Source organism: Podarcis filfolensis, assembly GCF_964270895.1.
Source record: "Podarcis filfolensis genome assembly, chromosome: 8".
NCBI lineage: Eukaryota > Metazoa > Chordata > Lepidosauria > Squamata > Lacertidae > Podarcis > Podarcis filfolensis.
The window spans coordinates 86,911,322-86,928,388 of NC_139611.1; the positions used below are offsets into that span (position 1 = coordinate 86,911,322).

The following is a 17,067-nucleotide window of genomic DNA, read 5'->3' on the forward strand; positions in this document are numbered from 1 at the left end:
GCAGAGGGCCTTCTCGGTGGTGGCGCCTGCCCTGTGGAACGCCCTCCCATCAGATGTCAAAAAGAACAACTACCAGACTTTTAGAAGACATCTGAAGGCAGCCCTCTTTAGGGAAGCTTTTAATGTTTAACAGACCACTGTATTTTAATACTTTGTTGGAAGCCGCCCAGGGTGGCTGGGGTATAAATAATAAATTATTATTATTATTATTATTATTATTATTATTATTATTATTATTATTATATCATGCCAACAAAGGTCCGTATAGTTAAAGCTCTGGTTTTCCCAGTAGTGATGTATGGAAGTGAGAGCTGGACCATAAAGAAGGCTGATCGCCGAAGAATGGATGCTTTTGAATTCTGGTGCTGGAGGAGACTCTGGAGAGTCCCATGGACTGCAAGAAGATCAGACCTATCCGTTCTGAAGAAAATCAGCCCTGAGTGCTCACTGGAAGGACAGATCCTGAAGCTGAGGCTCCAAGACTTTGGCCACCTCATGAGAAGAGAAGACTCCCTGGAAAAGACCCTGATGCTGGGAAAGATGGAGGGCACAAGGAGAAGGGGACGACAGAGGACGAGATGGTGTTCTCGAAGCTACAAACATGAGTTTGACCCAACTGTGGGAGGCAGTGGGAGACAGGAGGGCCTGGCATGCTCTGGTCCAGGGGGTCACGAATAGGCGGACACGACTAAACGACAACAATTATTATTACTACTACTTCTGGGTTAAACACAAAACTGGGCTTTTGTGCCCGCAAATAGACTCTGGGTGTGCACACATCACCAGGAGATTATATTCTCTCCGCAATGCTTCAGTTCCTCATTTATGCTGCTTTGCGCAGCTCTGTTTAAAGGGACTGGGAGCCGGAAACCGGGAATGTTCAGGGAAGTTTTTAATCTGTGATATTTTAGTGTATTTTTGGTTTCTATGGAAGCCGCCCAGATGGGCGGGGTACAAATAATAAATTATTATTATTATTATTATAACTGGGAGCCAACGCCAGCCTTGCAGAGCGGGCTGCGTGTGTGAGAGAGGAAGACAAAGAGCGTTCCTTCTCAGGTGCTCAGCCGCAGAGTCAGCTGCCGTGTGAGAGAGGCGGGTGGCGAGGGGAGAGAGAGGAATATTTGAGAGTCACACGCAGGAGACCCTTCTGGCTCCAATTCCTGCTCCGCTCAGCACAGAAGCTATTTTTACTCGCTGACTCGACTCGGCTACCATCCCGGCCCGGGCAAGTTGCCAGCGGGGGTGAGTAGGGATGTTTTGTGGGCGAAGAAGGCCTTACTAGGCCAACGCCATGAAAACTCAGGCATGGCGGGGGCGGGGGAGATGCTAGAAAGCCACAGATGCCCCCCTCCCCTCTAATATCCTTTTTTTTAAAAAAAAATGCTTTTTATTGATTTTTCATTTAATACCTCCCCACTAATATCCATGTGCGGCAGCTCACGAGTTGCAGAATAAGGCCTCTAGCTAAGCAGACCACTTGGAGCTTTCCCTTCCTTTCATTTTAATATGCAAGTTTGTAGTCCTCATGGAGGCAGCCAGTAAAAAAAAAAAAAAGCAACACCCTGCAAATTCTCCGCAAAAAGCTATTAAGGAACGGCACCTCATCATTCTCCGGTCGCATTCACAGCATACAGGGCTGTGATACAGTCACAGTTTCCCCCTCTCCTAAAGAATTCTGGGAGTTATAGTTTGGGGCGCCGAACGTTCTCTGGCAGCGCCCCTTACCCCCCTCGCAGCGCTACCATTCCCAGAGCTCCCTGGGAAGAGGAGCCGGCTGTTTTTGCCGCTCTGGGAATTGCAGCTCAGCTTACTCCTTGTCTGAACAAGCTGCCGGTGGTTCGCTCACCTAGGGGGCATTTTTCCAGAGTGTTCCCTGACTGGTCCAGCTCTGCTTGACGCTGCTCTGAGACTGGCGCCCGGTCTTCTTCCTCCTCCTCTTCCTCCCTCTGCTCCACCTCCTCGTCCCACGACGGGTGTTGGCAGAACTCGGATGAGGTCAGTGCTGGGTGCTGGGTGGTGTCAGCACCGCAAGGGGCGCCCGGTTCCGGGTGGGGCGCTAAGGCGTCGGGTGGCGGCAGGTCCTCCAGGGAAGTTTCTGGGGGAAAGTGGACAGCACCAACCAGAAGGTTCACAACACTTTTATTCCTCTTAGAATCGTAGAATTCCAAAATGACAGACCTGATAAGAAACCACTCGGGCGATAAGGTGGAAAAAGGAATGGAAAAGCTTCCAAAAACTACCTGATAAAATTTGGTTCCAAAAACAATACTTTGTTTTGCCCAGATTAATTTCACAGTTCTATGGGAGAAATTGGTGTTAACCAGGGGTCAGCAAACTTTTTCAGCAGGGGGACGGTCCACTGTCCCTCAGTCCTTGTGGGGGGCCGGACTATATTTTGGGTGAAAAAATGAACAAATTCCTATGCCCCACAAATAACCCCGAGATGCATTTTAAATAAAAGGACACATTCTACTCATGTAAAAACACGCTGATTCCCAGAATGTCTGTGGCCGGATTGAGAAGGCGATTGGGCCTGATCCAGCCCCCGGGCCTTAGTTTGCCTACCCATGCTGTTAACAAATGAATACAGACTATTCGCTACTAAAGGAAAGTATTGAAACCGCAAAGAGATAGAGGGAAGTTAACCAAAATTGAAGGGATTCAAACCAGTTTTCCAGAACAGAACAGAACAGAAAGAAAGAAAGAAAGAAAGAAAGAAAGAAAGAAAGAATACAATCAAATCACTGTTCGCATTCTTTGAATAATTTGGTGTATTTGATCAATTTCCCCCGCCTTCCTTTTGCTCTTTCTTCTTTTTATATTCCTTTTATATCTTTGTTTTTGTTTGCTTTGTACTTTTTCTTTTTAGTTTGAATATTTGGATGTTATGTTTAATATATGATTTCTTTGTAAAATTTTAAAATGCAATAAAGAATTAAAAAATTGAATCGTAGAATAGTTCGGTTAGATGGGACCCCCACGGATACTCTACTCCAACCCCCAGCCATCCAGGGATCACATGGTATGGATGAATTGATCTGGAATCACTACCTTGCCTCCTAGTTGTTTATAATATCACACTTTTACGCAGATAGAGATGGATATGTTGCAAATCTCTGTAATGTTTCTATGGTTGAGATCTGTATAGGGGGGAAATCTTCGTTCTCAGTGCCTCAGATCTTACCAAGTAGAGGCACATTTATACAAACAATTGATCGCCTGCAATTTATCTCTCTATCTCTTTAAACAGGAATATTCACAAATAAAATATCAGAGCAGTTTGCAACAGCTGCACGTAAAAACCAGTAGGTATCCAAATAAACCCCTGTGTTGCAAAAGAGAACGTCAACAATGTTCAGGCAACACGATGACCATATATATACGTAATAGAGAATCTTTATAGAATTCCTTCAAACATTAACAAGTTCAAAATGAAATCTCAGACTCAAAGTCTCTGAAAGTCTTTAAACGAAGAGAGGTACCAAACTCTGTACGATGAAAGACAAGCTGTGAAGCTTTGTGTATTCAGCAAATATAATGTCCAACACTGAACAGAAATTCCGGATATTGACTACTGTTTCACATGAGCACTGCTCCACAGCATTTGATATTTCCATTCACATATATTCATTCAAAATAAGATGGGTTTATGAAACAAACCACAGAGCCTAGGGCTTGCCGATCAGAGGGTCGGCGGTTCGAATCCCCGCAACGGGGTGAGCTCCCGTTGCTCGGTCCCTGCTCCTGCCAACCTAGCAGTTCAAAAGCACATCAAAGTGCAAGTAGATAAATAGGTACCGCTCCGGCGGGAAGGTAAACGGCATTTCCGTGCGCTGCTCTGGTTCGCCAGAAGCGGCTTAGTCATGCTGGCCACATGACCCGGAAGCTGTACGCCGGCTCCCTCGGCCAGTAAATCGAGATGAGCACCACAACCCCAGAGTCGGCCATGACTGGACCTAATGGTCAGGGGTCCCTTTACCTTTACAGTGGTACCTTGGGTTAAGTACTTAATTCGTTCTGGAGGTCCATTCTTAACCTGAAACTATACTTAACCTGAAGCACCACTTTAGCTAAAGGGGCCTCCTGCTGCTGCCGCGCCGCCGGAGCACGATTTCTGTTCTCATCCTGAAGCAAAGTTCTTAACCCGAGGTACTATTTCTGGGTTAGCGGTGTCTGTAACCTGAGATACCACTGTACCTTTATGAAACGATTCCATATTCTCCCACCATGCTGACGAAGATCTAGGAAACAGCTTATGTTTCATCATACAAATTTGAAGGAATTCTATAAGGATTGTCTAAATGTGCCTAAACGTTGCACGTAAAAACCATACGGTAAAAGCCATGCTTAAAAGGGTTTCAAAAAACAACAACATTGTTTTGAAAGACACCAGATGTGTTTTCTTCGGAAGAAGAAGAAGAAGAAGAAGAAGAAGAAGAAGAAGAAGAAGAGGAGGAGGAGGAGTTTGGATTTGATATCCCGCCTTTCACTCCCTTTAAGGAGTCTCAAAGCGGCTAACATTCTCCTTTCCCTTCCTCCCCCACAACAAACACTCTGTGAGGTGAGTGAGGCTGAGAGACTTCAGAGAAGTGTGACTGGCCCAAGGTCACCCAGCAGCTGCATGTGGAGGAGCGGGGAATCGAACCCGGTTCACCAGATTACGAGTCCATCGCTCTTAACCACTACACCACACTGGCTCTTTGCCGGGCAAAGAAGCAAAGGCGAGAGTTGTGTTTCGTGGCCACAATTCCATCCCAGGCTTCCCCTGGAGCGCCCATTTCTGGGTACCCCTCCCCATACCTGAGGACGACTCGCTGCTTCTGCTGCTGCTCTGGCCCCCCACCAGTGCCTGCGCCGGGGGGCTGTGCCTCTGCGACCCTGGCGCCCCCTCTCCTTCCCCTCGGTCTGCTTCCTCCACGGAGCCTGCATGGGCTTCCCATCCCAAGAAAGGGTCCAGTCCTTGGCCGTCAACCGGAGGGGGCGCCCCCTCTCCCTCGGGGGACGGGCAGAGGCTGGGGATATTCTCCAAACTGTCCCCCAGCGCCGGCACAAAGGTCTCGCAGGTGTCCGTACGCGGCAGCAGGGCCCGCGCCCGGCGGGTCTGGGAGTCGCGCCTGCCCCGGGGGCCGTGCTCCCCCAGTGTCGGGCTGCTGTTGAGGGGCCCCGCGATGGTGATGTAGGAAAAAGTCAGCTCCCGGGGGGTCCCCCACTCCAGAGACACCTCCTCGTCTTCCTCGTCCTCCGAGAACTCCCTCGCCGTCTGCAGCTCAGGGAAGTCGGATTCATCGTTGCCACCTGGGGAGGGAAAAATGTCACCTTGCAGGTACAAGATCACCTCCATCTATCTGGACACAATTGCCCCCCCCCCCGGTCATTTCTCTTCCCTCTGTGTTGGTGGTCTGTGTGTGTGTGTGTGTGTTTGTCTCCAGAAATTTTTACACATCGCTTGGGAAGACAGGCGAACAAATGCCAGTGTACTGGAAGAAGCAAAGATCACCCATGTTGAAGCAATGATTCTTCAACATCAACTTTGTTGGGCTGGTCATGTTGTGCAGATGCCTGATGATCGTCTTCCAAAGCAACTGCTCTATTCCAAACTTAAAAATGAGAAGCGTAATGCTGGTGGTCAACAAAAGAGGTTCAAAGACTCTCTCAAGGCAAATCTTTAAAAAATGTAGTATAAACGCCAACAACTGGGAAACACTGGCCTGCGAGCGCTCCAGTTGGAGAACAGCCTTTGCCAAAGGCTTTGAAGACACTCGAACTCAGGACGCAAGGGAGAAACGTGCTAAGAGGAAGGCACGCTTGGCAAATCCACACCGTGATCAATTCCCGCCCAGAAACCAATGTCCCCACTATGGAAGGACGTGTGGATCCAGAATTGGCCTCCACAGTCACTTACGGACTCACTGTTAAAGCCGTATTTTTGTGTGTGTTTTTAATAATTTATTTTTACTGAGTTTTTAATAATGTGAAAAGAAAAAAGAAAGTACATCCTAACAATACACAAAAATAAATTACTATTTACACAAACATAAATCCTTTCCACCCCCTTTACATTCCTGCCACCACACTCGACTTCCCTCCGCCACACCACAACTTCCTTATCTTTTAAATTCAATACTATCATTGCACTCTTTGGGTTTTGATCACCTACTTCAAGGCAGGAATATGCAGCTGTCCCAAACGGCTTGGCCTTATCAGCCCCTCGCTCTAACCAACTGAGCTCTAATACTTTATTATCTCCATGGAGCTGCACTTTGCCCTTTTGTCCTTCCAGCCTGTGACACTTTCTGATTTACATATTGAACCGTTTGTTTTCTTTCTCTAAGAAACCCGGGGCCCTCTCAACCGGAGTCTTAACCAGGGTTTGCGAGCTCAGTCTTGGCATAGCTGTCAACTTTCCCCTTTTTAAAAGGAAATTCCCTTATTCCGAATAGGATGTCAGGGGCTCAGGAGCAGGAGCACTGGGGAGAGAGGAAATGGAGAGCGAAGGGGAAGAATCCGAGGGCAGCGTAGGGGAGTATGACAGTGGCCCGAGAGATTCCATGAGCTTCTCCAGCGAATCAGAAGATTCCCAGAAGGGGGCGCCGATGGTCAGGGCAAGGGGGGTCCCAGGGGGGACGCACCAGAAACAAGGAGCCAGAGGGGAACCCCAAAGCAGCAGTGGAGGATCAGGACCAGTTTCCCCACCAGAGCGTAGTGGGGGGGAGGAGTCACATGTGTCAGGGCCAGCGTCTCCTCCAGAGAGTGAGTCAGGGCTGACCACGCCTCCGTCGGAGAGTGGAGGAACAGAAGGGAGGTCAGTTGCAGCTAGCCCCCCCCGAAGGGGGAAGCAGTGACAGCAGCAGTGAAACGGTCAGGAGAAAAGTTACCGGCTGGGCGCATGCGCCAAGTTCAAATGTACAGGCGCGGGGAACAGCAGGAGACCCGGATGGGGAACCAGCTCTTAAAGCCCGCCGGAGGGAGGGAGAAGGCCCAGGGGACTCAGCGTCAGAAGAGTCTAGAAAGGGCGAGACCCCAACGGACAGGCGGAACCAGAGGCGGAAGGAACTGAGGAAGAGGTGGAGTAAGGCTAGAGTCTTAAATTGGTGTCTGGGGGGAGGAGACTCAGACGGAGCATCAGCGGTCTAACAGTTGAGACGTAGAGCTGCACGCTGCGGCTCTGGAAGTGAAACTGAACTTCAATAAAGACTTTTGTACTTAACAACGAAGCAGCGTTGGTCCTTTGTGAGCTGGGACCTCGGGCAGCTCTGACAGGATTCCTCGCAAGAAAAGGGAAGAGTTGACAGCTATGAGTCTTGGGCACCTGTGCAAAACGTCCCGTGGTTACTCACCATCTGTGGAGTCAGGTGTGGTGGAAGCGGTAGACGGCGACTCTTCTGCAAAAGAGAGAAGGAAGACCTTAGAACCCAGAGCCATTAACACAGAGACACACTTTTAGTAATGCACAACAGGGAGACTGACGTTGGTCCCTCGTTCGAATCTTGGCGACGCCATGAATTCATCACATGGCTCCAAGAGGCTGGTCCTTCTCTCCTGGCTACAACGCAAGGGTGGCGAATCTTATAGGGCTTTTTGTGCAACGATTATGGAGATGATGCAGTCAAAATGATCAAAACCCTGGACATTAGAAGATGCCACTGCTTAGCGGTCAGAACACCAGGTTAGGAAGACACGGGTTCAAATCCCCACTCAACCAAGAGGAGGCTTGCTGGCTGGCTGTTGTCCTACCTCACAAGGTTGTTCTGAGGTTGAGACAGCAAACTGTGTACTCATTTTTTCTTTGTCTTGAGATCCTTGGAGGAGGGTTGTCTTATGAATGTTGAGTCAAATCACTGGCCCCATTTACTATCATCGGCCTATTATTAAGGGACGCGGGTGGCGCTGTGGGTTAAACCACTGAGCCTAGGGCTTGCCGATCAGAAGGTCGGCGGTTCGAATCCCCACGACGGGGTGAGCTCCCGTTGCTCGGTCCCAGTTCCTGCCAACCTAGCAGTTCGAAAGCACCTCCAAGTGCAAGTAGATAAATAGGTACCACTCCGGCGGGAAGGTAAACGGCGTTTCCATGTGCTGCTCTGGTTCACCAGAAGCGGCTTAGTCATGCTGGCCACATGACCCGGAAGCTGCATGCTGGCTCCCTCGGCCAATAAAGCAAGATGAGCGCCGCAACCCCAGAGTTGGCCATGACTGGACCTAATGGTCCCTTTACCTTTACTATTATCAGCCAGAGCTTTTTTCAAGAGATCCTTGAACTGGAGTTGGTGGGGTTGACCTCTGGTCCCTACGCAGGTAAAATGCATGCTCTGCTGATGAGCTATGACATCGGCTCCCAAACTTTTGCAGACCCCGGCCCCCTGGGTTCCACGAACTCATCCCCAGTGCTCCCACCCTACCCTCTAAAAAGCATTATTCAGAATTGCAGTTTGCGCAATTCACCAAGGAAGAGAGCAACACAATAAAAATCCAAAACAGAAGCAGTGGACTAATCACACATTTATTCAACGTCCAGTTAAAACCACTTAGTTCAATTAACAAAACTGATGAACTTGATCCAGTGATCCTTTCAAAGTCTGAGTCATTCACACCTCCTGCTTCCTCCGAAGACCCCTTTGCCTTTGAGCACCCCCCTAAGGAATCCCACCTCCCCCAGGGGGGCCGTACCGCTCGCTTTGGGAACCTCTGATGTACAACTGTTAAAACTGAATTGCATGTTGCTGCAGCCCTGGGTCTTAAATGACTGCCTATGATTGCTCTAGAACACTATATACCGTTGCAATGCATTATTATTATCATTACATAATGATTTGGCAGCTGATCTGCTGGCAGGGCAAGGTGGATGAGCTGCAGCTATTTGCTTTGGCGAGGCCATCTGGGCAGGCCATGCCCCCCCCTCCATGCACACAGGAAACCAAGCAGGAGATCTGGGAAATGACCTCAGCTCACCCCACCCAGGCCTGGGTGTTCTACGCATTACACATGCAATGCACCATCTGGAGCTTCGCCAGCGGCCTGTGCAGGTAAACAAGCCTCGCCCCACAGTCATCGGTCGGACTCTGCCTTCCAACTGTTGCAGGAATTTATGTATAGGTTGGGGGAGTTGCCCCTCCAGCAGATATCATGCCCATGCAGCCCACTACCAAAACCAGCACAATCACTTTTGTGATTTGTCCCCACAAAACGCTGCATCAGTTCCTTCCTGTCTATTCAAAGAGCCTCTGCTGCACAATACCAAATATAAGAATTCACTGATCAACGTACCTATGTACTGGCTCACTGGGACAACTTCAGAAATTCATATAGACATGTGAGCTCAGCTACTCAGCAGCCCCTCTGCCTGAGTGATAATCCCTGGCATCCTGATACCTGAGTGCCAGACAGGTAGCCATTCCAGAAAGAACAAACCCAGATGAAGACAAAAGGGTGTGGTTAACTTGGCTGGGAAACAGGGAAATGTAAAGATCTCTTTTGTTCCACTTGGTGGGTGTTTGGTGGAGGGCAAGGGGAACCATGGGGCAGGGTCCAGGATGCTCAGATTCCTGCCACCAGACCTCCCCTTTCATGATGTAACCATGATGTAGTTTGGGGGGGGTGTAACATGGGGATTAGCAGCTAATAAAAGTTTGGGGGCTCTTTTGTTTGGGGCTTCCATCTTGTTCCACCTGGTGGCAGGTGGGAGTCCTGTCGCGACAGTCATCAATCAAGACCAAGCCTACTGCTGTTTTGCTCTGGTATTCCTGGCTGGGGTCCTTGTTTTTTGTCCAAGGGAGCCCTCAGATTTCTACGTTCGTCTCTCACCAGCAGCAGGAAACATCAGGAAGCGATTGCAAGAATGGGACTGGATTCGTGGGACTGGGGTCACTAGGGGGCACTGTGGCACCATGTCCCTGCTTCCTCCACACCCATCCACTAGGGGGCAACACTCAGGTAGGAGCCCCGAGACAGGAGTGGGGTTCTGATTGCCATGATTTTCTCTGTACAGCTGTACCTTGGTTCTCGAACAGAATGTGTTCCGGGAGTCTGATTGACTCCCAGAACTGTTCGAAAACATCCTGCAGCCAATTGGAAGCCGCGCCGGAGATGTTCAGTTTCCGAAAATCGTTCAAAAACCGGAACACTCACTTCCGGGCTTTGATCGTTCGTGAGCCAATGTGTTCAGCTTCCAAGGTACGACTGTATTGGACTGAAGTCTGCTCGAAATTAAAATTCTCCAACTACAGCCGTGCATTGGGGATTGTTCAAACCATTCAATACTCCAATAAATAAGTAAGTACGTACGTACAGTGGAACCTCGGGTTGTGAACATGATCCGTGCAGGAGGCACATTTGCAACCCGCAGCGCCATGTTTGTGCATGCGCAGGTTGCAATTCAGCGCTTCTGCACATGCGCAAAGCGCAATTTAGCGCTTCTGTGCTGAAACCCAGAAGTAACCCGTTCCGATACTTCTGGGTTCAGCGCGGTACACAACCCGAAAATGCGCAACCTGAAGCGTCTGTAACCCGAGGAATGACTGTAAATAATTAAGTAAGTTTAATTATCACAGTGTGGCGCTTTACATGACCAAGGGCAAAGGGGCAGATCCCTGCCCCAAGGAGATTACAATACAAGACTGAACAACTCCAATATGAAGAAGGGTTGCAGTGTTTGAGACTTTTTAGTTTAGAGAAAGCTGAGTAAAGAGGGGGCATGATAGAAGTTTTAAAAATTATGCAGGGCATAGGGAAAGTGGATAGATAAAAGAGCTAAATATTGGAAGATTCAGGACACATCAAAGAAGTATTTCTTCACTGCAGTACATAGTTAAACTTTGGAACTCCCTGCCACAGGAGGCAGTGATGGCCACCAGCCTAGATGGATTTAAAAGCGGATTGGATGAATTCATGGTCACTGGGAGAAAAAGGATGCTAGCCAGAAGGGCCATTGGCCGGATCCAGCAAACTCCAAAATATATGTAAGAATCAAGGAGCCCAGGAAGCTGGCTGGCTTCTGCAAAGACAGACTATTGATCCACCCAGCTCCACACGATCTGCGCTGAGCTAATGGCTCTCTGGGGTTGCAGGCAGGTGTCCATCTTTGCACTGCCTGGTGATGTGGGGGTTGAGTTCAGGACCTTTCGCACTCCCTCTGCGATTGACCTGAGGCTCTCCTTCAAAGAGGCATAATGTGTGTGGGTTTTTTTATCTAAAGGAACCTGTATACCCAGGATGTATGAATGGGCGCCCACCTTATGGACCAACCTATTGTGGGTGGCGCTGTGGTCTAAACCACGGAGCCTCTTGGGCTTGCCGATCAGAAGGTCGGCGGTTCGAATCCCCACGATAGAGTGAGCTCCTGTTGCGCTCTCCCAGCTCCTGCCAACCTAGCAGTTCGAAAGCACGCCAATGCAAGTAGATAAATAGGTACTGCTCCGGCGGGAAGATAAATGGTGTTTCTGTGTACTCTGGCGTGCCAGAAGCAGTTTAGTCCTGCTGGCCACATGACCCGGAAAACTGTCTGCGGACAAACACCGGCTCCCTCAGCCAGAAAGCAAGATGAGCGCCACAACCCCATAGTCACCTTTGACTGGACGTAACCATCCAGGGGTCCTTTACCTTTTACCTTTTTTTACCCAGAATGCTCTGGGGCCAGACAGGTAAGCATGCCCAGTCACAAGGAGGAAACATCTCAGGTGTGTGGAATTTCTCCTGCTCTCTCCCTTTCTCTGCTTCCACAAAGGCGCTTCCGTTTTTTGTTTTTTAATTCTACCTTTTATCTTTTGGCAAGAAAATGAGTTTTGCTTGTTCTGTTAAAAACCAGAAGAGTTTAGCCAGGGGATTACTGGAAGAGTAATCCATTAAGTTACTTCCCATCTCTTTGAGCCACCTCCCACAGCAACATTTCAACCAGGACTCAACCCCTGTGCTTCACTGCCAGTATTTAAATACTTCTGCCAAGCCAAGCAAGGGAACGCAACCCATTGTGCAAAGCTGGCTCTTGTCAGCTTGTGGTTTGATGCTGTTATGGACTGAGGTTCTCACCCTGGGCCAGCAGGGGGATACTGTAGATAGTTTTCACTCAGGTCCGCATATGCAAATAAGGAATTGAAAGTGACGTTCAGTGATTGGATAGTTACAGAAAGTTGATCCTGTTGCTTTGTAGTTGAGCTCTACATAAGCAGGTTGGCTGAACCATTCAGTTCAGTTCTGTTCTGGCCTGTGAAGAAGCTGTCTGAAGAATCGCTGTGTTTTCTGATATGTTCACCCACAACTTAACAGATGCCCTTTCTGTCTCCTGTGCAGCTCTGTCACCCTCTGCTTCTCATGTTCCATCATGTGGGCCTTGAAGCTCTTCACCTCGCATCGCATCGCATAGTGGAAAGAGGCGCAACCGGTGCAGGAGATCATTTTGTCGAAGGGATCTTCCTCTTCCTCCTCCGCTTTTAGTTTCCGGTTCCAGTTGTGACCCGAGGGGTTGGCACTTGACATCCTGGTGGATTCGGGAGTCTGGGGCGAGATGCTCAGCGGGGAAGGCCAAACACGCGAGATACGTGGAAATGGTGCCATTGTCTGGGCTGCCGGTCTGGTCTCCCATCCAAAAGCTGTCCGGGGCTGAGCCTGCTTAGCTTCCTGCATGTGCCAGGCACTCTGCCCACTGAGCTATGCAGGCAAAAAAGAAGAACGTCTGCCCAAAGAAGACCGCCCGCCTATGCCCAACTCTCCCTGGCTCCCCTTGGCCTTCGGCTCCCCTGAGGCCTCACGCCTCTCCTGGGCCAAGTCAAGGAATCCCGCGAGTGGGCCAAGCTCGGCTCTTCCGTTTTAGACCTTGAAATTTCAAGGAGATGCAGCTTCCCTAAAGAATCAATATCCAAGTGGGTCAGCTTATGGGGAAAGGGCTGTAGCAGAAGGTCCCTGAGTGCATCTTCAGGTAGGGTGGGGAACACCCTCTGCCTGAAACCTTGCTGAGTCTGTGTAGACAATTCTCAGCTAGGTAGACCCAAGGGCCCAGATAAAGCGGCTTCCTATGTCCCCAGGTCCACTTTCAGCTGCAAACATGCTGGAGATGCCACCTTCGTAGAGCAGAAGCCCCACACCTCCAGAAAGTCCACTGAAAACAGACTTTGCTCCCGTGCCAACGTCCCAGCAGCGTGCTAGGAGCTGCACACAAAAACACTTTCACAGCTCCAAATGCTGGAGAATTCTGCTCTGGGTGCTTAGTTGTGTATCTCCCCAAAAAGTCCACCAGCTGTCAGCAGCCCAAGCTTGAATTCACACAGTGTACGTTTCCGAGCACAATTCAAAGTGTTGGTGCTGACCTTTAAAGCCCTAAATGGCCTCAGTCCAGTATATCTGAAGGAGCGTCTCCACCCCCATCGTTCTGCCCGGACACTGAGATCCAGCGCTGAGGGCCTTCTGGCGGTTCCCTCATTGCGAGAAGTGAGGTTACAGGGAACCAGGCAGAGGGCCTTCTCGGTGGTGGCACCCGCCCTGTGGAATGCCCTCCCACCAGATGTCAAAGAGAACAACAACTACCAAACTTTTAGAAGACATCTGAAGGCAGCCCTGTTTAGGGAAGCTTTTAATATTTGATGCATTACTGTATTTTAATATTTTGTTGGAAGCCGCCCAGAGTGGCTGGGGAAGCCCAGCCAGATGGGCGGAGTATAAATAATAAATTATTATTATTATTATTATTATTATTATTATTATTATTATTATTATTACAATGTCTTGCAAGCCTCACTTCCTACAAAAGGTAATGGAGGGGAAAGAGAGCAATTTCCTCTTGCGCCATCGGAGCCCCTGCCAGCAGGTTTTCGACTTTGCCAGAGACTTCAGCCCAGTTCCCCATCCAGCTGCCTCTGCCCTCTGCTCTTCCGCTGCGGGAATCCACGGCCTGCCCTGCTTTGAGCAGAGACACCAGTGAGGTGTTGTGGTTCAAGTCTCTGGCCAGGACCTGGGAGAGACCAGAGTTCGAATCTCACCACTCAGCCCCACAATGCTCTCTTTGTGTGATCTTGCTGGCCGCCTTACTGCCCCTTTCAGACTACTAACCTGCCTTGCCAGGGTTGCTGTGGGTGTTAAATGAGGACCAGGATCTGGGAGACAGGGGTTCAAATCCACACTCGGCCGCATGACCTGGGGGTGGGGGCATCCCTTAGCCTAACTTGCCCCACATGGGGAGGGAGAAAAAGTTGCGGTATAAATGCAACAAATAAATAATATAGACACTCCTAATGCCAGCTGTCCCGTGAATCCATGTAAATGCTTTGCTGTGATTTGGTCCATGTCCGGCTGTTACCTTGCAATACAATCCTCTGCACACCTTGCTGTTTAGTCATTTAGTCGTGTCCGACTCTTCGTGACCCCCTGGACCAGAGCACGCCAGACACTTCTGTCTTCCACTGCCTCCCGCAGTTTGGTCAAACTCATGCTGGTAGCATCGAGAACACTGTCCCACCATCTCATCCTCCGTCGTCCCCTTCTCCTTCTGCCCTCTATCTTTCCCAACATCAGGGTCTTTTCCGGGGAGTCTTCTCTTCTCATGAGGTGGCCAAAGTCTTGGAGCCTCAGCTTCAGGATCTGTCCTTCCAGGGAGCACTCAGGGCTGATTTCCTTCAGAATGGAGAGGTTTGATCTTCTTGCAGTCCATGGGACTCTCAAGAGTCTCCTCCAGCACCAGAATTCAAAAGCATCCATTCTTCGGCGATCAGCCTTCTTTATGGTCCAGCTCTCACTTCCATACATCACTACTGGGAAAACCATAGCTTTAACTATATGGACCTTTGTTGGCAAGGTGATGTCTCTGCACACCTACACGAAAGTAAGTCTCCATGGGCCTTATTCCTTATTAAACTTATCTGGCATCACAGTCTTGCCCAGAAATTTCTCCCCACAGCCGTCTCCTTTATCCTTCTAGAAAAACACCACAAATGACCTCTACTCCCCTAGCCTTGCACCAAACACTTGCTTCTATGCACCCTTTTTTAATCAAAGGGAATCTCTCGCGACTGCTGTTTTCCTCCTCTCTCTTTCTCTTAATCTCTGGAAAAGCCCTACAGTTACATCTTTGGGTGGGGGTAGCGTGGGTTTATCTCCCAGAAGCTGCAGGAGGTTCAACCTTTGGACGCACCAAACAGCAGCCAAGAGCACGTGCAGAGTGCAGTTGGAGCCGGCCTCTTTCCACATCTGCTTTCACAAACGCAAACGCAATTAAGCGCCCCCTCCACACATTCACACCTGAAAACTGTGAGGTCTCTGTGTGTGTGCATGACACGGGGGGGGGGGGGGAGCAGGAGTCACAAACGGTGGGTAAACATGTCTATAAATAAATATTTCAGAAATGAGAATAGCTCTCAGGACCAGCTGAACACCAGGTCCAGGAGATGCATTGGGGGGGCAACGAAAGTGGGGTTTTTTTGGGGGGAGCGCTGGCAAACCCTTCCCATCCTCCACTAGGGAGTGGTACTCCCCTGTCCCCCCCCCCCATGGAAAGTCATCAACCCCCCCCCAAAAAAATATACATTTTTTACGCTATTGAATGGATATTGTTGTTGTTTTTTCTTCCCACACCTGCCTGGGAGGAAATGGGCGATGCTTTGAAAAATCGATGACTAGAGAAGGGGCGTCCAAAATGGGCGGTTGGGGGTTTTTTTGGGGGGGGGGTTGGAGGAGGGGGGGAGAGAAATAAGGAGCCTTGCCCGCCCTCCCGCCCTCTCTCCCTGCCCCACAAGATACCTACTGCAATGGGCGAATCCCAGGACCTGCCCCATCGCCCGCCTCGTGGTCCATGCGGGATGCGCGCTGCGGCCGCGCTGCCCCCCTGCGCCTCCGCCGCCTCCCGCCGCTGCTCATCTCCCCCGCGGCCCCATCCTGCCCCCCGCCGCGGCCCGCCGCCTCGAGGGCAGGCAGGCAGGGGGCCGGGGCCGGCCGGAGGCTCGCGGGCCGCCTGGGCGAGGCGGGCGAGGAGACAAAGAAGCGATGCAGACAAAGGATGCAGGAGAAGATGCAGGAGAGAGAGAGAGAGGGATGGAGTCGGAGGAGCCTACCTTGCAGGGAGGGAGGGGCAGGTAAGGAGGGAGGGAGGTCGCCTGGGGGGGGTCTTTAGGGTGGGGTGAGGGAGGAGGGGTGGTCGTGGAGAGGGAGAGGTCTGGCTCGCCTTAGGATGGAGAAGGCCCGCCCAGGCAGGAGGGAGGAAAGATGGATGGATGGGAGGGTGGGTTGCCTGCCTGCCACTCAACATGTAGTCCCGCCCTCCTGCTATCGCTGCAGAGCAGAATTGGGGAGGGGGGGCGAATCATTACATGCTGGGAGGGCTGAACACCACCAGGTCAACAGGGTGGATCTAGGGATCCAAGGGTCATCTAGCCCAATGCAGGAGTCACAGGAAACAATCCCTGGCAAATGGCAATAATAATAATAATAATAATAATAATAATAATAATAATAATAATAATAATATTTATACCCCCGCCCATCTGGTTGGGTTTCTCCAGCCACTCTGGACCTAACAGAATACTAAAAACATGATAAAACAGGGGTCAGCAAACTTTTTCAGCCGTGGTGGGCCAGTCCTCAGACCTTGTGGGGGACTGGACTATATTTTGTGGGGGGGGGGGGGAATGGACAAAGTCCCATGCCCCACAAATAACCCAGAGATGCATTTTAAATAAAAGCACACATTCTACTCATGTAAAAGCACGCTGATTCCTGGACCGTCCGTGGGCCGGATTGAGAAGGCGATTGGGCCGCATCCGGCCCCTGGGCCTTAGTTTGCCTACCCATGTGATAAAACATCCGACATTAAAAGCTTCCCTAAACAGGGCTGCCTTCAGATGTCTTCTGAATGTCAGATAGTTGTTTATTTCCTTGACATCTGGTAGGAGGGCGTTCCACAGGGCAGGTGCCACCACCGAGAAGGCCCTCTGCCTGGTTCCCTGTAGCTTCACTTGTTGCAGTGAGGGAACTGCCAGAAGGCTCTTGGAGCTCGACCTCAGTGTCTGGGAGGCTGAACGATGGAGGTGGAGGCGCTCCTTCGGGTATACTGGTCCACTCTCCTCTCCTATGGCTTCCAGCAACTGGTATTCA

At 50.3% G+C, this 17,067-nt stretch overlaps 1 protein-coding gene across 1 annotated transcript in view; it reads right to left on the reverse strand.

Annotated features, from left to right (window-relative positions):
• Positions 1-15,837, reverse strand: part of RTN2 (reticulon 2) — a 33,016-nt gene extending 17,179 nt beyond the window's left edge. The window contains exons 1-4 of the mRNA XM_083627541.1: positions 15,722-15,837; positions 7,341-7,385; positions 4,804-5,298; positions 1,850-2,098 (exon numbers count right to left, since the gene is read on the reverse strand). Of these exons, the coding sequence (XP_083483667.1) occupies positions 1,850-2,098; positions 4,804-5,298; positions 7,341-7,385; positions 15,722-15,752 (820 nt within the window). The 5' untranslated portion in view covers positions 15,753-15,837. The remainder of the gene's footprint in view (positions 1-1,849; positions 2,099-4,803; positions 5,299-7,340; positions 7,386-15,721) is intronic.
• Between the last annotated feature and the right edge of the window lie 1,230 nt (positions 15,838-17,067).